We start from the raw sequence: 21,791 nt of genomic DNA on the forward strand, positions 1-21,791 counted from the left end.
GAGTACCCTCCATAGCCAAAATTTGACGATCTCGACATTTTTGTCGTCCAGTATTTCCCATAGGCATCTCGTTTGGACTTCTTCGATTTTTTCAAGTGTTTATTGCGTTTTGTCTTCGGTACGTGTTCGGGGGTGTGTAGATTTGATTTCAAGTGGCTATGCTCATGTGGTTTATCTATAGCTGATGTTGAATCGTGTGAGGCTGCTGCGTGGTTTTCCTTCGTTTTGTCAGTCTTCGCTGTGACTAAGCTAAGTATTACTGAAGCGAGAATTATCTGTAAGGAAACACAATTAATTAAACGAAAAATACTCGAAATCGTCTGCACTCAGGGTTTTTGGACTCCAAAAGAGTCTATACGAATGGAAAAAGTAGGTAACCTATTGCATTTTCTAAGTTTTATGAAGTGTTTAAAAAACCTGCATGATCGGGAACTTTTTTAACGTAGAAAGCCATATAACTTATTAAATCTAACTGAGTTAATCATGGTGATTATATTCTCTTGGAGCTAATAGCCGATTTAACGAACACTTCAGGACCGCGATAACGACCCCGCTGGCGTGGTCGACGATTTCCCTCATTCAGCGCTTATCGCTATCGGCCCACTAGGGTCCATTAAGTCTTTCAGATATAATATCCTCAAACGACGCCCTGAGCCGAGGTTCGCGTCCAACCTCAGAGAGCACTCAGCGCTCCCCATTTGTCCGGCCAAGTAGTTAATCCCACCTGCGGATCTACAATAAGCGCATTTAACGGTGACCGACGTTGTTCAGAATTTAAACCCTAAATTATCCACTTAACAAGTCCAACTTATTGTTTGCTTACCCTTAAAAGGAACAGATTCATATTTTCCATATTGTTTAAAACAACAATGTTAATAAGAACTTCCGTGTACCATGACACCAGCACCACTGAAACCGCCTTGAACTTGAAATTTACATTTATATTGCATTTTGAGGTCACATAAGTCGCCCCTCCGTCGACCATGTTTGTAGATGAGAACAAAAAACCTCAAGAGTCGATTTGGCCGTTGACTATACGAACTAACGTGTTTTTATAACTGTAAGTAGATAAGTCAAATAACGCATGAAATAGTTGTGTGGTTTATTTAAGCCTCGTTTTCACTTGACTATATTTGGCGCGCAACATGTTGAAAGTTAGGCTCTAGACAGACGGACCGCATTTCAACTGCAATCCAACCGCCAAATTGCAGTTCAGAACTGCAAACCAACTGTTAGCGCGGAACTTTTGTTATAAATAATATTTGTTTTGAATAATATTTTATATTAAAAAACTACAAGCTACATAGTCTCCGGTTGATTGAGAGGAGGCCTGTGCCCAGCAGTGGGACGTATATAGGCTATTTATGTTTATGTACAAGCTACATAATATGGAACATGATATTGTCTAAGCTATTGTTGGTTACGCGGAGTGAACAGTCAAAAGTTACCAGTACCGTCCGCTTGAAGCATTTTGTATGCGATTGTGTCGCCATTAGCAACTGTAACTTGTTTTATTATCTGTAGCTGTGTCTGCAGTCTACGCATCTAATACACGTCATCGACAACGTATCAATTGTAGTCAAGTGGAGTCAGTAGATGTAGATGCGTAGACAGACAACGTTGTTGAACAAAAGCTCTATGCTAACTTTAAACATGTTCGGCAACATGATGGGACAACAAGCCGCGCGACATATTGCGGTGCTGCTGGCAACGTCGCGCGCTGTTGTGCAACGTTGTCGTACATGTTGAGCGTTACGTGTTGCGCTTTAATTGTTGCCTAGTGTGTACGAGGCTTTATTTTTTGACAGTTATATGCGTAAGGCGTGTTCTTATGAGTGATGTATGTATACCTATTTGGACGGATGTGGTTAAGTAATTATACCCATTTTGAGTATCCAGGTTATTCCTGGGCCGTCAGGTTAATCAAATCAAATATACTTTATTGCACAGAACTAAATTTCAACAATCAGACAATAACAAATGAATAAAACACCGTTATTATGTGTTTTAATTATGATAATAACCGTGTAAACCTAAAACAATGTATCATGAATACAGTACAATTTGGGCGGCCTTATTGCTCTAGAGCAATTTCTTCCAGGCAACCACCTAATTAATTTAATTCGGGAAGCGGAATCCGCTTTGACAGCTGCAACATATAAAAACTCCCCATTTGTCCGGCCCAGTACCTAGTTAATGTCATTTGCGGCAAATAGTCAAAGCGTAGAGACTACCCGACCACTTTGTTTTCATAGTACTCACCAGTTAAAGAGAAAATGAAGTCGGAAAGTCTGACTTGCAGCTCTTATCAAACCGGGACGAACGCGTCAAATCCTTTTTCGCATTAATTTTCTCGTTGTAAGTTTCCTTAAGCATGAGTGCTATGAAAACAAAATGTTCTAAAGGTGGTTGTCTCTACGCCTTTTTGACAGAACAACGTGAAACATTTATATTTACACCTTCACTGCTCCGAAATGGACTTTCTGTCTTGGCTTATAACACTAACACACTCTGCTTTAAGATTTCAATTGGTACAGCATTTTGTTTGTATGAGTGTTTGTTTACGACATTAGGTTACGGGGTCATTGGACACGAAGTACCTAGGTATAGTGAGATAAATGTTTGCGCTTGATGCTATTTGTATCTTGCAAAACGTAAAAAAGTGTAGGTTGACATCCATGTTGACAAATAAATCCCCTTAGGAATACTTACATGAACTTTGATACTTTGTATTCCTTAATGGGGTAGACAGAGCTACAAGGTATCAATAAAACAAATCGCGGCAACCATTATTCTTCGTTTACGAGTAAGACTGATTATATGATTAACCTGTAGATATATTACTTAGTAGGAGGAGCTTGGTGGCGCAGTGGTTCACGCGCTCAGTCTGCGATTGTTGAAGTTAAGCAACTTTCGCAAAGGTCGGTCATAAGATGGGTGACCACAAAAAAAAAGTTTTCATCTCGAGCTCCTCCATGCTTCGGAAGGCACGTTAAGCCGTTGGTCCCGGCTGCATTAGCAGTCGTTAATAACCATCAGTCCGCACTGGGCCCGCGTGATGGTTTAAGGCCCGATCTCCCTATCCATCCATAGGGAAGGCCCGTGCCCCAGCAGTGGGGACGTTAATGGGCTGATGATGATGAGATTACTTAGTAACAGCTTGCTTGGTTCAGTGGTTGAGCATTAGGCTCATGATACGGAAGTCTTGGGTTCTTATCCTGGTGGGGACATAATCATAATAAATCTTTGTGATCCCTAGTTTGTTTAGGACATTGCAGACTGATCACCCGATTGTCTGAAAGTAAGGTGGCACGTTAAAGCAGTTGGTCGTGGCTAACTATTTAATTCGCTAAGTATGTAGTCGTTACATGCGTCAGTCATAGGCCTATGGCGGCTCAATAGTAACCCTAGGGTTACTATAGTATACTAGGTCATTGACCTCATTACCCACACGACAGAAGAAGACACGACTTCAATATAGACTATAGAATGACAACATGGTAATTGGGTTAGGTAAAGAGGAGAGTCTGAGTTAGAGATCAGGTATCTACATTCGTTTCAGACCGCAAACGGTTCGGACCGCTGTGCGAATTGACTTCGAATAGCCCTATGTATTTTTTGGAATAGGTCGAATTGAATCCGAATCTACTATCATCGACCCATTTCAAAAAAGTTCTGCGGCGATTCAAGGCGCGGTACGAAACGACCCATTTATAAAAGACCTCTTACTCGGTTGAACCGCGGTTCGAAACGTCCAAAGGTGCGGGTTGATCATGGTACTTCTTCTGTCTCACCAGTTTAACCAGTTCACTGTCAGGACATATACACACGAAGTCTTAGGGCTCGTGCGGGTCCCTCCACCGTCTTCGCTGCACGAAACAGTTAGCTTCTAATCACCATTGATTTAGAATAGAATAGAATAGAAATAGTTTATTAGGTATAAAAGGACGCCACACACAAAAACAAGATAATAAGTAACATCATTTAAATTTTTCACAAAACAATTAAAAAAAATGTAAAACGGATGTTCGTCGAAATGATCATAAGGTGGTGGTACATAACATACACATCACACATCACCAGCCCATTAACGTCCCCACTGCTGGGGCACGGGCCTTCCCTATGGATGGATTGGGAGAGATCGGGCTTAACGTGCCTTCCGAAGCACGGAGGAGCTCGAGATGAAAACTTTTTTTTCGTGGTCACCCATCCTATGACCGACCTTTGCGAAAGTTGCTTAACTTCAATAATCGCAGACCGAGCGCGTTAACCGCTGCGCCACAGAGCTCCTCAGGTATCTTTATTAAATATATAAAAGGAGAAACTGACTGACTGACATATCAACGAACAGCCTAAACGGCTAAACGTAGGCACTTGAAATTTGGAAGGGACGTAGCTTAGGTACCGTAGAGGTGCACTAAGAAAGAAATTTCCGAAATTCCCACGGGAACTGGAATTAGTTGGAAAAATCCTTCCACGCGGACGAAGTCGCGGGCAAAAGCTAGTATAACACATTTTTTTAGACAATCAAGATATCCAAAATTTTCCTTCTTCATCTTTCGTCTTCTCTAGAGGATTCGATTGCGCTACGATAGCGCACCTATTACTTGAACAAAAGTTTGTACTGATTTTGGTTGCTCGGAAAAAACACTTCAAACAAGGGAACACGAGAAACGCACAGGTTGCTTTGGGAACGCAAAAACTAGATTTTTAACAGGTATTTAGTCAATATTTATTACAAATAACTAATTAAAATTCCGCAAGTCATCAGATAATTGAGGAATTGTGACTATTAGTACAGAATATTAGTTATTACTATGTATTTATGTACCCTAATCATCCCATACAACTGGTTTACTTTCTTCCTAATGTGCCCTATTCATCAACCTGTAAATTTTGCAACTTGTCATATTTAAACCGAGTGTCATTGTTTTTTATTATCATTTTATTTTGTAAGTGGTGAAGTGACTACACCATGGAGCTGCGGACTGTCATTCTCAGTGTAAGTACCTAATACCTAATTAATTATATAAAGTATTCAACATAATAGGCTGCCGAGGGTAGTTCAGGAGAGTCAAAGAGCACTTTTTATCCATAGAGTATTCTTAGTCTAAGTATATAGTTATATATATAATAGGTATGTATGTAGTTATAGTATATTATATATGTGTATATTTATAGAGGCTTAGGCATATGTTTGTGTATATATATATTTTTAAATGTAGATATATAATTATAATAATGTATTTAATATATTGCACCTCTTTTTATTCTTCCGCAGTTATCCTAATACTACCTCTGGGTTGGCTGGAAGAGATCTCTCTTAGAGATAAGTCCACCCTTGTAAACGTCCATTTCTTGTTTGTGATGTAACTAGTTGTTAAGTGCAATAAAGTATATTATTATTATTATCATATATAAAGATCACGACTATATCCATCCATCCATCGCAAGATGAACTATCCACACCCCACCGAGCTTTCTGTTAGACCTACGTAATAAGTGGTGAGTCGTATCGCCGTATATACAGGGTTTTTATCTTTGATTCGACTGTTTTTCTTTTTTCACCTAGCGGTACACATCTTTAGGCATAGTTATAAAGTAAAATAAAAGAATTATTAAGAAAGGAATAGCGACAAAATGATTATTTCTGAAGTAAGGTAGAAAATCCAGGTAAAGGTACAAAATGGGTCATATCTCCTAAACCGTAAATAATCGCTGAACATATATGGGGGTGTTTCAAATAGCTAATGAGCCCCTCTATCCAATTTTTCATTTTGAACGTGAACTTCTGAGCCACCCTGTATAATGGTCGAACCAACTGTGTTAAATATTCAAGTAGTTTTTGATTGGCGCACTTTGTGTTAGACGCCATAGAAATTGGTTTACAAACAACGTGAGAACTTGCAACATAATGGAGACAGCTTGAAATTGCCTTCCATGTATAGGGGCAGTCCTTAGCTCAGCATTGACTAAATTAATATGTATAATTATATAATTATAATTAAAACCACACACGCGCACACGCACAGGCCTAAACCAATTATTGTCGAATTTGTTTTCAAATTCATGTTTGGATTATAAATGATTATCACGTGTTCAGCGGTGCAGGAAAACATAGAGAGGAAACCCACATTCTTGAGAAATGCATTTTCGGTGGTATGTGACCTAACCTGTTTTGGGCTGGTTGTCCCTTCGAAGGTCTGACTGGCAGTAGGTTCTGTAAAATACGGGACCTGTCGAATCTTCAGGTTAGGAAAGCGAACCCTGTGAAAAACGGGATAATGCTGGGGAAATGATGATGATGTAATTAATTAGAAATCATAGAAGACGCTTCCGGAATATTTTAGCCAAAATCTCAATCACATTTGAAAATGCTGTACACTTATTTATGCGTTGTGGCGAAACATAATACATATTTATAAGAATAGTTTTGTCCTAATGTATCAAATAAAAAACCTTTATTTTAACGACTTTTTGTATTAAACAGGTGGCCTGCCTAGCCTGTTTAATCCCTGCAGCCCTGAGCATGGAATTCTTTCCAGCCGCTGTAGCAAATGCCGCACTTGATGGCAAGGGCGCGCTTCTCGCTAAAGGAGCACTAGTAAAAGGTGCTCTTGTAAAAGGAGCTCTTTTAAAAGGTGCTCTACTAAAAGCGGCTCTTCTGAAAGGGGCCCTTCTAAAAGGGGCTCTTTTAAAAGGAGCAATTATTAAAGGAGCACTGCTTGCAAAAGGGGCGTTGGCACTGAAAGGGGCTGCACTTGCAAAAGGTGCTCTAATTGCTAAAGGAGCGCTTGCTGCCAAGGTAGAGTATTATACATAATTATTTATATTTTTATTTCAATATATGATTTGTAATAACAGTAAAAAAAATAAACATTAAGTGTGTAGCAAAAATGCGGTGATTATCATGTCGTAATAATTCGACTGGTTTGTAAGTTAGTAATTATTTAAAATTGCAGATGTTGCATGAAGCTACAACACAAATTCATGAGATTTGCTGTCATAGTATTTACGTATATTTAAAGTTTTTATGTTATGGAATAATCAAATACTTACTTAGTTACAAATTACGTTTGCTTTTGTGTCGAACGATTCGGTGAATCAATATAATACTTATGTATGTTATTGTAGGTATAATAATATCATATTTCCTCTTACTCTTAGGCTGCATTGGTCGCTAAAGGGGTGCTCGCTGCGAAAGGTGCTCTCTTAGCAAAGAAAGCACTTGTGGCAAAGGGCGCACTTCTAGCTAAGGGGGCGGCGGCTGCGCTCGCTGCGAAGGGCGTCGCCGCGGTCGCTGCCAAAGCTGCTGCTGTCAAAGGTTTCCACACTAGTCCATACATATTACTTTACTTACTACTACTACTAAAATTAAGTATTTTAGTTTTGGATTTGCAATTTTAATATTATGTCTACTACTTACTTTTATTTATTAATACTTTACTTTTTCTTTATTTTTCTTTACTCTCTTTCTTTTTTTCTTTTTCTTTTCTTTTTTTCTCTTTCTTTCTTTTTTTTTATTATAAATGCGAAAGTAACTATGTCTGTCTGTTAACCTGTTCACACCGAAACCGCTGTGTAGTGTGACGTGCGTATTTTGTTTTATGCGTGTTCAGCTCACAATCTGGAGTGTGGGATTGGTCCATGTTTGGTCCGAACTTTGCTAAATCATCTAATTGTCGGAAAAGTACCTATGATGATGAACCAACGGGTCCCTGCTGATATTTACTTAAGTAAGAATGTACTGACTAAGTTGTTGCTTACCTTATTTGTAATGGGTTGGTTTCCCTTCGAGTTAGAAGGTCAGATTGGCAGTGACTTCTGCAAAAACTGTCAAATTTTCAAGTTAGGTAAGCGAGTTGAAAAGCGGGATAACGTTAGGGACATGATTTTTTTTCTTTATTTGTTAGGGAGATGATAATAAGTAATCTATTTTCCCTATAAAACAGGTGCCGCGTTGCTGGCTAAAGGAGCGGCGGCAAAGGGGGCGGCGTTGTTAGCGGCTAAGGGGGCGCTAGTGCATTCGCCCCTCACCGCCCTGCTGTCTGGAAGGATTGTCGCCCCCCTGCCTGTGCCAGTCGCTCAGCCTGTAGCTGTACCTGTAAGTATTGATACTGTGTTCTTTATTGCTAAGTCCTGTCGTCAACGGCCTCCGTGGTCCAGTGGTTGAGCGTTGGGCTCACGATCCGGAGGTTCCGTGTTCGAATCCCGACTGATCATCTGATTGTCCAAAAGTAAGATGATCCGTGCTTCGGAAGGCACGTTAAGCGGTTGGTCCCGGTTACTACTTACTGATGTAAGTATGTAGTCGTTACATGAGCCATGTCAGGGGCCTTTAGCGGCTCAATAATAACTCTGCCCCCAGGGTAAGCAGAGACTATGGAATTTCATTTGCTTCGATCCTTACACACTTCTCTTGCACCACATTCATAATTTTTTTATTTTTTTTGCATGTCACATGGTAAGACATACAGTTCTTATAAATAAATATGCACAAACATATGACACCCTCTAGGGGTACCGCAAAAGTATACTTACATTATGTGAGAGAGCGCTATACAACAATACTTATCTTAACAATATTTTAAAACGAAAAAGTACTTAACTATTTAGAACTTTGTATTCAATTATAGCTTCTTCTAGCACTTATTACTCTATGTAATTTCTTCCAGTACCCACCCATCTTGCCATTAGCAATGGCTTCAGCGCCGGTGTTCGAGCCCCCTCTGCCAGCTGCAGCCCTACCCTCCATTGCAGGCAGGATCGCAGGCTGGGCCGGCGCCGTGTCTAATCGCCTGATCGATACTACGGGCGCCGCTGGTGACCTCGTAGCGGCGCTCGCGCAGCGAACAGCGTCGGCGAGTGCGCCGGTCGTTTATGACTATCAGTAAGTGAGTAGCTCTCACTAGTGTTGCCAAAGTGGGAATGTTCCCGTTTTAAAATCTCTTTAATAGTAAGGATACTAGATAAATAAATAAATATCGTTTATTTCAGACAAAGTCCATAGAATTTCAGTATACAAAACGACTTATTAAACTAGTGTTAGTAAGGCATTATTCGGGCGATCATAAAAACAAACTTATAAAGTGTGAAGCTCCATCCACCTTTTCAGAAGGGGGGAGTCTCACCTATCACATAACGTCTTCAGGACACTGTTGGGGCTGGTAGATACTGGTTTGTCGAATTTGTTTTTGAATTCATGTTTGGATCATAAATGATTATCACGTGACCACCGGTGGAGGAAAACATCGTGAGGAAACCCACAATCCCGAGAAATTGACATGGCTCATGTCCCGAGCATTTCGGAGGTTACCTAACCTGTATTGGGCTGGTTTTCACTTTGTGGGTTGGTAGTTCAGATAGGCAGTCGCTTCTGCTGTCAAAAACCGGATCTCTCAAATCTTTAGGTTAGGTAAGCGGACCCTGTGAAAAACGGGATAAAGTCGCTCTATAAGCCTATTATTCTATTCGTCTCTATCTAGATAGGTATATGTAGGTAGGTATATTATATGTCATCAAAACCGACATCGATAACCATTTTCGATTGGAAGAAGTACCTATCCATAACTTATCTTTTTCTTTGTTACAGACTAGAGGAGTCACCAAGTTTCTACGCCGCTCCTGTGATTGAGAAGGTCGATACTGTGTATTGAGATAAATTTTAAGTACTTATATATTTATTGTAAATACCTATTAAATTCTATAAAACCAAATGTAAAAAACATATTTTTTATTGATTTATCGAGCATTAATAATGCTGTCTGTGGCCTGGCATTTAATACTCTCACGTTACGCATGTTAGCCCTACTGGACGTCTTGTCTAACACAGCACCCTCAGGCCTGTTGTCTTAAAGTCGTAAGACCGACTGTCCTTTTAAAATCCAAACCCAGGAAGTCTCGGCTTTAGGATGTTAGTTTGTACCATGTGAGAGCCCTCTTTTTTTGACGTGACTTATTGTAGATTTGTCGCAGGTGGCATTAACTACTTGGCCGGACAAATGGGAAGCGCTGAAGGCTCTCACCCGGTACAACGTTTAAGACAACAGGCCTGAGGGTACCCAGTTGGGCGCGAACCTCTGCTCAGTGTGGCGAGGTAAATCGTGGACCGGCGATTGGTTTGATGAAATAAAAACACAAATATGCTGATGAAGCTGATCTGCGTGTAATAAACGTTTAGGGCACTTGAGATTACAATATTGCTTGTACGATATATCACGATATAATTACGTAAATAAAATAGGCGTAAGAGTCGACTAGTTGGTTTGGACATTGAGCAAAGAAGAAGGAATGACAGTTGAGAGCAAAGACAATACGTCTACATAAAAAGTCATGTTATTAATCTATGGTCTTATAAGGGTGATGCATACACGGTCAATACACGGTCAATTTCTAACACTCAGGGCGTCGTCTGAGAGGAAAAATATTTGAAGGAATTAATCGACTCTAGCGGGTCTGATTGAGGGAAGTCGTCGACCACGCCGGCGGGGACGGTATCGGGGCAAAGTGGGAGTCCTTTGCCACCAAAGTAGTTAATGCAATTTGCGGCAAATCTACGTCAAGTTAACAAAAAGAACTAACCCAAACCTCATGAGATTTAGATAATATGAACCTCCATATCTTCCTTTCCTTCGAAAAAAATCTAAAAATATGTTCACATAAAAAAAAAAAACATATTAATAGGCGAATAGCCCAAGGCATAATAATTAGGCTGTTAAATTATGTTAATTTGAAACCCCTTCCGATGGGAGCGATTAGTTCGTCATTACTTCCTTTTTACGCTGACGTAATTTCTATAATAGTTGCGTCTGCGCGTTAAATACCTATTTAACTCTACTTTCACACGTCAAATATAGGTACTTGTTTAACTTTCGATAGGGTGCTGGTTAAATAAGACAAAAGCCCGAAGTATTAGGAAACGCGTGGTGAACAATCACCATAAATAGAAAAAGTATATTACAGTATTGCCATAGTTAATTAATTATTTAAACACTAAAATGTTGGGGTTGCCAACATACTGCCAGCCGTAGCACTTACCTACCTACATTATGACAAGTATGGAAACGGTTTCTAAGATCTAAGAAATAGAAATAGAAATACTCTTTTTTTGCTTTTGAAAAGGGTACATAAGCCCAGGGTGCATAAGGGTATAGGGTTTTGAATAGGGTAAGCCAATTTATTTTGATAATAATAATCCTGGAATCCTGGAACGTACGATGGTTTAAAATTTTATACGTTTTCTTAAAACAATTTTTTTATTTAAGCTATGTATCGGTTCTTGTTAATCTAAATTTCCCGGGGTTTTACAATACAAAAGGGCCATCCATATTATTATTTAACCTTCCAGCCAAGTTATTATACTATATCCAGGGTGTTAGTGACATCGTAACAAATACTGAGGGGGATGATTCAGCTCATTATTCTGAGTTAATATCAAGTTGAATTTTCCATTGCAAAAGTCATCACTAATGTAAGAGCCACGCTCTTGTCGGTGTAGCATTCTGCAAAAAGTATAGAAAGTAAGAAAAAGTACAGAAATGAAAATATTTTTTAAAAAGTACATAAATTTTGCGATGAATTTACCTGACATGGCTCATGTAACGATTACTCACTTACATTAGTAAATAGTAACCGGGGTGGAGGGTGTCATATGTTTGTGCATATTTATTTATAAAAACTGTATGTCTTACCATGTGACATGCAAAAAAATAAAAAAAAATATGAATGTGGTGCAAGAGAAGTGTGTAAGGATCGAAGCAAATGAAATAATAACTCTGCCCCCAGGGTAAGCATAGTCTCTGCTTACCCTGGGAGCAGAGTTATTATTTCATTTGCTATAATTATTAGTTATTATTTCATTGCTGTTATAAATTCATCGCAAGCATAGTCTCTGCTTACCCTGGGGGGCAGAGTTCTTATTGAGCCGCTAAAGGCCCCTGACATGGCTTATGTAACGACTACATACTTACATCGGTAAGTAGTAACCGGGACCAACGGCTAAACGTGCCTTCCGAAGCACGGACCATCTTACTTTCGGACAATCAGGTGATCAGCCTGTAATGTCACACACAAAGTGATTTTTGTGATATGCCCCCACCGGGATTCGAACCTGGGGCCTCCGGATCGTGAGTCCAACGCTCAACCACTGGACCACAGAGGCCGTTCTATAATAAGCGCCCGAATATCTCTGACCACTGTTCATGACCAATGCTTGGGATTGCAACCCCGCTGTTCACTACACTGTCACTCACTAAATAAAACACTGATTTCTTCAAAAAAATGCATTTATCGCAAAAATACCTTTGCCTTTGGCTTGGCGAGAATACCGTGATACCGCGTTCTAAATTCGAACAGCGACATCTGTTGGTGTCCGGTCGGAACTAAAATTATTAATTAAAGAAAATAACAAAAAATCCTTAACACCCGCCAACAATGATAATAAAGCATCACGCTAAGTCCATATAAGGATGGCGCAAGCGCGTGAGTTCGATATGATTTGATTATCACGATTCCTTATTTGGCATGATTGGCAGAGCGCATAATTTAGTCAATATCGAACGTGTTTACGTATGTTTGACCTAGGCCCATTCTTATGAAGGAATCATGAAATTAACTACTTAAAACTTTACACACGTCTTCCTCTAATCGACTCGGTACGCTCTCGACTTGAGGACTTTACTGGCTGGAGTCGAGCATACCATACCGTATTCATCATCACCAGCCCATTAACGTCCCCACTGCTGGGGCACGGGCCTTCCCTATAGATGGATAGGGAGATCGGGCCTTAAACCACCACGCGGGCCCAGTGCGGATTGGTGGTTATTAACGACTGCTAATGCAGCCGGGACCAACGGCTTAACGTGCCTTCCGAAGCACGGAGGAGCTCGAGATAAAAACTTTTTTTTTGTGGTCACCCATCCTATGACCAGCTTTTGCGAAAGTTGCTTAACTTCAACAATCGCAGACCGAGCGCGTTTACTGCTGCGCTACCGAGCTCCTCATACCGTATTACTTATACGAAAATAACGACCTCCGTGGTCCAGTGGTTGAGCGTTGGGCTCACGATTCGCAAGTCCCGGGTTAGATTCCCGGTGGGGACATATCACAAAAACTACTTTGTGGTCCCTAGTTTGGTTAGGACATTACTGGCTGATCACCAGATTGTCCGATAGTAAGGAAACGTTATTATTTGTCGCTCTAGAAAACAATTTGCATGGACAACCAAACGTAACTATAATGAGTAACAAAACGCAACCCCTCTATATTGGTACTAGGCCAGTATTATCATTGGGTGATTTATTAATGTTACTCGAATTACGCAACTGCTTGGAATACCAAATGACACGCAGCTGTTTTTTTCGTTGGGATTCGACGTGGGTACTAGTTAAACGAGAACAGTAGCTACAGTCCATGCAGACACACAAGTTTAGCGAGCTCACGGCGTGGTCGATGATTTCCCTCATTCAGCGCTTGTGGCTAGCTAGCTAGCTAGGTCGATAAATTCTTTGAAATAAGTAGGTATAATAGACTAGTTTCCAACTAGGCAAATCAGTTCCTTTTTACTAAACGTCGTTTTTTTGACTGTAGTGACTTATTGTAGATTTGCCGCGGGTGGCATTAACTACTTGGCCGGATTGGAATACCAATACAATGGTATATAAATTATGTAATACAAACTGGATTAAAAAAAAAGAAAACAAAGGAAAACATGAAACAGTAGGACTAGGGCCCTGTGCTGGGAGGTTTTCTGGCCACGTCTTTCCCTCAGCGTTACAGATTCCGATGTGGTAGTAGTTTTACAGCTAGTTACATAATATGTAATTTAATTATGTTTGACGTTCAAAAAGCGCTAACTTTGTAAGCCAATTTTGAAAAATAAATATTTTTGAATTTTTTTTTTTTTTTGACAAATGGGAAGCGCTGAAGGCTCTTACCTGGTACAACGTTTTAAGACAACAGGCCTGAGGGTGCCCAGTTGGGCGCGAACCTCCGGGCGCCGCTCAGGGCGTCGTCTGAGAGGAAAAATATTTGAAAGAATTAATCGACCCTTACTAAACGTCAAAACACGAAATTACTATAGAATTTGTATGAAAAATCACACTGTGACGTCATAGAAAATCGTGATAAAATGTCGGACTTATTATTACGTTTTTCTTGATTAAAATTGAGTACTTAAATAAGTTAAATAGAAAAAAGAAAATGTTTTTCGTTAGTTTTAGATCTGTCTTTATTTAGTAATCAGAATTTCATAATTTATCTTGAACCTAGTACACGAGCCAATTCTTTCAGACAACGTCCTGAGGAGAGGTTCACACTCAACTGGGCACTCCTAAAACAAAACAACAATAAGTCACGAAAAAAAATATCGAGAGAAAGCGCATGCTGATGAAGTTTGCTTGTCCTATGAAGTTTACCTACTGTTCTTTGTTTACTATGACGCAGTTTCTGGTTTTTTCGTTGGGATCCGATGACGTTGCAATGTGCGTGCACGCAAGCAACTTAATCCAATTGTAAGGCGCTTCCCCCGGCTTTGGTTGTATGTAGTAATTAACTTTGCTTAATGAGGGAATTCGTTGGAAGGTCATTTAGACTTCCCAATAAGGGCTGTTTGAGAAGACTTGAGAAGGCTGCTATATAAAAACTCAGATATAATCATCAGGGGGTTAAAAGGGCCACATTGAATCAATTCATCTAAAAAAGCAATATTGCTATTTGACAATAGGTTGATATACTTTTACGCAAGGGCTTTTTTGGGTGTAAATGTTGCTTCAATGGGCTCTTTTTAGACCTTTTTTACCTTTGATGGGTTTGCTCTTAGCCCCAGACCCATGCCTTCGGGCAAGGCATTGACGAGGCCTAAGATGTAGCGAGCTCGCCCAGAAGGTGCCTATTCACCTTTTAGAGCTCCTGATATTATTATAAATACCTATTATTTCAGATTTAAGTACTTACATCCATAATTTTGGGTTATTGTAATTTTGTTTCGTATTTTTTGGTTTGTGTTTTTTTTTATATAAGTACTTACTTGATAAGATTATGACGTAATTCAAGTTGAATCATCCTGTCTTCGCAACTAGGCGAGACTGTTTCGTATCAGTTACCATAGTAGTTGCTACTCAGCCGTTTTTACTGACTTAGCAACTAACTGGTCATGCATTCAGTAATAGTAACATATAATAGGTACATCAATGCATTCAGTAGTTGTTGACATGCGGTCATATGCCTTTTATGGCCTACGATTCGATTCCAAAATTATACAGGGCGTTAGAGACATCGTAACTAAAACTTTAAGGGTCAATTCAGACAATGTTACTGGGTTGGTATCAAGTGGAATTTTCCGTTTAATGTGTTATGTTTATTTTTTAATTGTATTCTATTCTATAGTTCGCAAAAGCGATGGAAAATTTCACTTGATATCAACTCAGAATCATGAGCTGAATCATCTCCCTCAGTATTGTTACGACGTCACTAACATCCCGTACAAGTACAGTCATGAGCAATATCATGTACCCACTTTAGAACCCTGTCGCACTATCATATTTGACATTTAATGAGACTTACAGTTTAATTTGTCAAAAAAGTTAATGTGACATGGTATCAAAGTGTATACATATTAGTACTCGTGACCGTACAGGTACGTATGGGTGTCAGTGACACCGTAACGAAAACATTGGGGAATAATTCAGATCATGATTCTGAGTTGATATCAAGTGGAATTTCATGTCAATTTTAGTGAAATTTTTAATTATTTTAAGATCCATACTTTTTGCGACGGAAAATTCCACTTGATATCAACTCAGAATTATGGTCCGAATCGTCCCTTAAAGTTTAGACCCTGTACGGTCACGAGCATTAATATGTATACACTTTGGTATCTCTAAGTCTTACTAAATGTCAAATAAGTTAGTGCGACAGAGTCCTAAAGTGATTAAGTACATTATATTGCTCATGACCATGACTGTACTCGTATAAATAGACGATACTATTATAAGTAAATTAACGTAAGTAACTAATCTACCTATTTTGGCCGGTCAAATTGAGAGAGCTCCCGAGGATCTTAGCCGATAGTTGCAGTAAGTATTTTGTGGGTATGCGGACGAAAGAAAAGGACGAAAAACAGACGAAGAACGGAAACACTGAACTGCTTATCTTCCCGGGCATGCCGTAAAAACCGACAGAGGGATGTTGTTCTACATGATGGACTATTTTAAGTGTAAATTCGTGAAAGGTTCGGTGAATGCGTGATGTAGTGTCTCGTGTTCGAATTTGAAATTATGAAATTGATTTTTGAATTTAAGAACTCGAAATAGTTTGAATTGGATCGTCTTAGATAATTGATGTCACGTGGTTTCAATTATTTTTACCTGGTCAATGGTAATAGGCTTGCCTCTGAGGAGTGGATGTGTATACTATTTCAGTCTACCCCCTCGGAAATATAGGCGTAATGCTCTGTTATGTTATTTTAAGGATGATAAACTGATTATGTGTCACTCATGTATTTAAAGATCACGATAAAAATGATAATTATTATTTCGTTGTTACCGAATGCGTCACGGTCGTCTAAAGGCACCTCACGTGGTTAGATAAGAACTTATATAACTGAGAAAAATACTTGTGTCAGCATTTGATGAGATTAAGACAATTATAACACATTACGCATTTTTTTAATCGTTCTATTACTAACACTAGATTAAGTTGTTTATTGCTTGTTACTAACCACTATGGAACATGTCCGAAATAAACTCTTTTTATTTTTTGTTTATGCGGAGCCGTGGTAGCCCAGTTGGCAGAACGCTTGCGCACTTTGAGGTCGCAGGTTCAAATCCAGCACAGGCCTGAACCAATGATTGTCGAATTTGTTTTCGAATTCACGTTTGGATCATAAATGATTATCACGTGCTCAGCGGTGAAGGAAAACATCGTGAGGAAACCTACATTCCCGAGAAATGCATTTTCGGAGGTATGTGACTTAACCTGTATTGGGCTGGTTTTCCCTTCGTGGGTTGAAAGGTCAGACAGGCAGTCGCTTCTGTGGAAAACCGGACTTGTTAAATCTTCAGGTTAGGTAAGCGGACCCTGGGAGAAACGGGATAATGCTAGGGAGATGATGATTATGCTATTTATGACGCATTATGTTATTTAAGACTATTTTCAGAGTCGATATTACCTAGGCGAATTCATTATTCCACAAACATTATTGTTAAGTAATTTGGTACCAATTATGTTTTTAAAGTTCACCAGTTAATGTTGCTTTCCTCGACAGTGTTTTTCCGTTTTCCGTTTATCATTTATAAAAAAGTATCATTTCCGAAACATCAGTTAGTACGTAAAGGAAGAGCGCCGATGAAAATCGATTAGCAAATTTGCATATCGTTGGATTTCCCTGCCAGGATTACGAGTAAGTTTCCGTAAGGATGTTGGTACCTTGTTTTACGTAATCGACAAGAACTCATAACATAATTACAAAATGGGTCTCAATAAATGTCTATCTGCATTTTCCTACTTTCCGGCCGATATTTTTTCATCGTGCGGTTAAACGCAAAATCAAAAATATCTTTATTAATAAATACTTACTGAGAAGTATTGAGGACAGAAGAGGCAAGATGATTGGACACTTAATAAGACACGACGAATTTATAAAAACATTATAGAAGGAAAGCTAGAAGGAAAGAGAGGAAGGGGAAGACCAAGAAGAGTTAACGTCGTGTCTTAAAGGGAAGTCAAGGAATTGGCCTTTGATAGACTGGAATGGAAAATGCTACACCGACAAGAGCGTGGCTCTTAAATTGATGATGATCACAGTTACACTTTGAATCGTCAATGTTACATAAACAATTTTGTCGACCGCCTCATTAGTCTAAAACTACTGCAGCTTCTCACAACCTGTATAGCTACGGAAAAATTGCTGCAAGGAAAACCTCGGAACGGGGCCCTGGAAATATTTAAAAAAGTTAGTCATCTGGCCTAATATTGGTTCTCATGCATTTCTGTCAGGTTAATTAGGTTAGGCGTTTTCCATGCTACGTTCCCCAAAAATAATATAAATGACCCAGATTAAACGTGATAATAACTTATTTTCTCATAACTCGGGTACATAATTATTCAAAAATACATTGTTAGATGTCTGACAAGTAGCGTAAGTGTATAAAAATAATTATTGCTTGCTATATGAATTACTTTGCTATCTATTTATAGTCTTTCTCTTTATTTTGAACATAATAATAATACTGGCCTGGGTGTAATAAGAAAAGTCATCATTTATACCAGAAAACAAAGATAAAAGATGCATGTCTTTTATCCATGAAATTAGGTTAAACGAAGGAAAATCTTAACAGCGCCATCTGTCGTGTTTTTGGGGAACGTTGATTGGAAAGTCCCTCAAATGATACCTCCTTAACAACGCCGGCGAATGAAGGTTTTTATCTAAGTATATTGTGACGTTAGTATTTTTTTTCTTGAATGGCTTCGCCTTCGCATTTATACTTTTTAAATCTTGTCATAGTGTCATTTTTCAAGTTTTGAGTAAAGCTATGCTGGTATTTCTGTTAGTAGGCCTTATTTTTATTCCAGTTGCAATAATGATTTTTAGCGCTGGTGGAGATGATGAGTAGAATTACAAAATATTTAATGTTTCAAGCAGGAAGATAGTACAATATATAAATGATAATATAATTAATTTATAAGAGGCAAGTTCATGAGCTCCTTATTTACATAAGATTCTTTATAGATTAAAGTTACTTTTGGTTTTTAGTTTCATGTTGGTTTTGCACGGTGAGGTGTATGCATTTAGTTCATCTTGCAAAGTTCCTTTGACTACCACAATTAGGATATAGTCGTGAGTTACCCATAGGTTATACAGTGGGTATGACAAGTCGTTCCTCTGGGCCCCACTCAGCGAGGCCGAGAGGGTGACACAGGTCTTGGGTAACCCTGTGTTTTATTAATCGCGTCCCCAAGTGATGTAATGCAATGCAATGTGTATAGGTCTCCAAGAATAAGTACCTATTTTATTTATTTATAACTTATTTTATTTATTTATATTTTTATTTTATTTATTTTATATTTTTATTTATTTTTTTAAAGAACGTCTAGGGCCCTGTGCCGAGGTTTTTCTTGCAGCTTCTTTTCCCCGGCTATACAGGTTGTGAGAAGCTGCAGTAGTTTTACGCGGATGAGACGTTCGTTATGTAAAAATTGACGATTCAAAGTGTAACTATGTTACCTACTGAATAAAGATATTTTTGAATTTGAATTTTTTGAATACCAGCGCCGCGGCCCGCGCTAAGCACGCGTCACGGTATTATGCTGAGGGAGATCTTATTTTTATTTTAGACGCCTTCCACAATGTGTAGTTTAGATGATTGATATATTTCTAATTACTATTTGTCTTATTGTTTTTTACACACTTCTCTTGCTTCCTTCGCATTCATCAGTCGTTTCATACTCGGACGCTGATTTAGAGTAGACTGTGCTAACTTTTCTAAGGGCATCTCCAATTAGTACAATAAAGTATGAAAATTATAGAGGTCTTCCTCGGCCAGCCCTACCATCAAATTTCGCTTTATATAGGTACCGCTTTCGTAATCCTATTTTCCTTCTTCCGCTCTTCGGTCTACTCTGAAAGACCGTGCTAAACCTTTTCTAAGGACATCTCCAATTAGTACAATAAAGTATGAAAATTATAGTCATCGATGTAATGTTACCTATAGAGCCGCTAATTAAGTGCTCCACTGGAGTTTCTTGGAACTACTCATTATACTGTTTCCATGCGACAATGCCTTTGATTGACTCAGTAATTGCTATCATACAAGACAACACCGGCATAGCATGTGGACGCATGCATCTGACTCACTCACTTATTCTACTCAATGAGATAAATCGTGGAGATTAGAATTTATTAACGGGTACCTATTGAATTATTAATCACATATTGTTTTTTTTTCAATACATGGACATCTTTCACCCTAAAGTTGCTTGGCAGAAATTGCTGTTTAGCAATAAGACCGCCTATTGTGCTCATTTTATCCGACTTATATAGTATATTATTTGTGCAATAAAGTATTATTGATTGATTAATTGAATTGGAATTCCCTCTATATTGTTTTGTCACATTGATGTTGTGGGTGATCTGTTTGAGGGTAGAGTCAAACTATCACGTTTGTATTTCGAATCCACTTTCAGTGAGATGGTCAAACGCAAATCAATTCAGAATTAATAAAAACATCGATTTCGACTGGTATTGTGCCAACTGTGTACCGATTAGTTTTTACCGATGCCGCTGGACCTAATCATATTTAAATAGGTCGCATCGGCTAGTTTAGAATTGTTAATTCGATGTAAATAATTTTCGGTCCGGTATAAAAGTGCACGCAATTTTGTAAATGCATTATATTTGCAACAGACGCAGTCGAGTTTAGTCGTAGCAACCACAAACTGAGCGATGTCCCGTTTTACGGTAAGGATACCTACCCAGGATACAATTAGGAATAATCTCGTGTTTATCAATACTAATAATTAAGGATAAATTTAAAAAAAGATGTTCAGGTGCTTATTTTAAAATATTAGCAAATACTAGCTTATCAATTTTATGATTGGCAAGGACGTCAAAAATAATCGCCGTTTGCTCGTCCGAATTTTCAGATTCTCATTGTTTTGCGAATTGGTCTTGTAACCATATACCTTTTCTTATATTGTGTAATAAAAAATGCATAATTAAAAGTAAATTTAAATTTTGAATTTCAGATTCTCTTTGTCATCGCTTTGGCGTATGAAGCACTTGGAGATGGTGCAGCGAAAGACACCCCAGCTACGGATTCGCGTCCCGAGGCGTCCGGCATCGTAGGTGTCGGCTACGGCGGGTACGGCGCCGGGCTCGGAGGCGGCGTCATCGGAGGACCGGGCGTCATCGGAGGACCAGGCGTCATTGCCGGCCCCGCCATCGTCGCCGGCCCCGGCGTCGTCGGCAGCGGTGCGGCTCTCAACAATGCGGCCGCAGTCGGAGCCGCCCAACTCAGCGCTATCCAGAACGCCCAAGCCGTTCAGGCCGCCAACATCGCCAACGCTGCCGCCGCCGCCATCCAGGGCGCCCGTGTCACTGAAGCCGCCGCCCGCGCAGGACAAGCCAACGCTATCCAGAACGCTCAGGCCTTAGACGCCGCCCGCATTGCCAACGTGCAACGTGCTCAGGTTGCCGCCGTGGAGAACGCGAGAGCCGCGGAGGCCGCGAGACGTGCGGCGGCTGGCAGCGCGCTGGAGGTCGCCCGCGCTGTGGAGGCTGAGCGTGTCGCCAACGCTGCCCGCGTGCAAGCTATTGCCATCGCCAACGCCCGCGCGGTTGAGGCCGCCCGCATCGCCAACGCGGCTAGAGCGCAAGCCGCTGCAGTCGCCACCAGCGCCGCTCAGGCTCAGGCCGTCGCCGACGCAGTCGCCAGAAACGCTCAGGAGGGAGCTCTCCTGCTCGGAGGAGGCGGTTTAGTCAGCGGTGGCGTCGTCGCCGCCGGCCCGGCTGTGGTTGCTGCGGGACCAGGAGTTATCGGAGGACTCGGCGGTTGGGGCGGTGCCGGCTGGGGCGGCTATGGTCTCGGAGGCGGTAAACTCATCCACCACTAAACCTAGTACCCAGATTCAAATTCAATCTCAACCAGATTTCAACCATCCCACCCATTTCGCACCTTTTCATAGAAATGGTTAGCGGCAGATATTTTTCAACTGGTTATGTAAATATGTCTGTGAAAAAAACTTTTGTTGTATGATTAGTACTTGTAATAAACATTTGCATGATTCTAGAGATA

At 39.9% G+C, this 21,791-nt stretch overlaps 2 protein-coding genes across 3 annotated transcripts; both read left to right on the top strand.

Annotated features, from left to right (window-relative positions):
* The first annotated feature begins 4,969 nt into the window (after window positions 1–4,969).
* LOC126374631 (mRNA decay activator protein ZFP36L3-like) lies at window positions 4,970–9,656 on the top strand. Its single transcript, XM_050021321.1, has 6 exons — window positions 4,970–5,002; window positions 6,491–6,805; window positions 7,168–7,324; window positions 7,953–8,104; window positions 8,676–8,890; window positions 9,593–9,656. Exons 1-6 carry the CDS (start codon window positions 4,976–4,978, stop codon window positions 9,654–9,656), a joined length of 930 nt encoding a protein of 309 aa, XP_049877278.1. The 5' UTR covers window positions 4,970–4,975.
* A 10,176-nt stretch (window positions 9,657–19,832) lies between these two features.
* LOC126374134 (glycine, alanine and asparagine-rich protein-like) lies at window positions 19,833–21,791 on the top strand. 2 transcript variants are annotated; one of them, XM_050020586.1, is made up of 3 exons: window positions 19,833–19,904; window positions 20,402–20,455; window positions 20,743–21,791. In XM_050020586.1, exons 2-3 carry the CDS (start codon window positions 20,441–20,443, stop codon window positions 21,607–21,609), a joined length of 882 nt encoding a protein of 293 aa, XP_049876543.1. In that variant the 5' UTR covers window positions 19,833–19,904; window positions 20,402–20,440; the 3' UTR covers window positions 21,610–21,791. The 2 variants fall into 2 exon arrangements, with proteins under 2 accessions (XP_049876543.1, XP_049876544.1); XM_050020587.1 differs by lacking the exon at window positions 19,833–19,904 and having other exon boundaries at window positions 20,347–20,455.

This window comes from Pectinophora gossypiella, chromosome 17, assembly GCF_024362695.1.
Source record: "Pectinophora gossypiella chromosome 17, ilPecGoss1.1, whole genome shotgun sequence".
Lineage (NCBI taxonomy): Eukaryota > Metazoa > Arthropoda > Insecta > Lepidoptera > Gelechiidae > Pectinophora > Pectinophora gossypiella.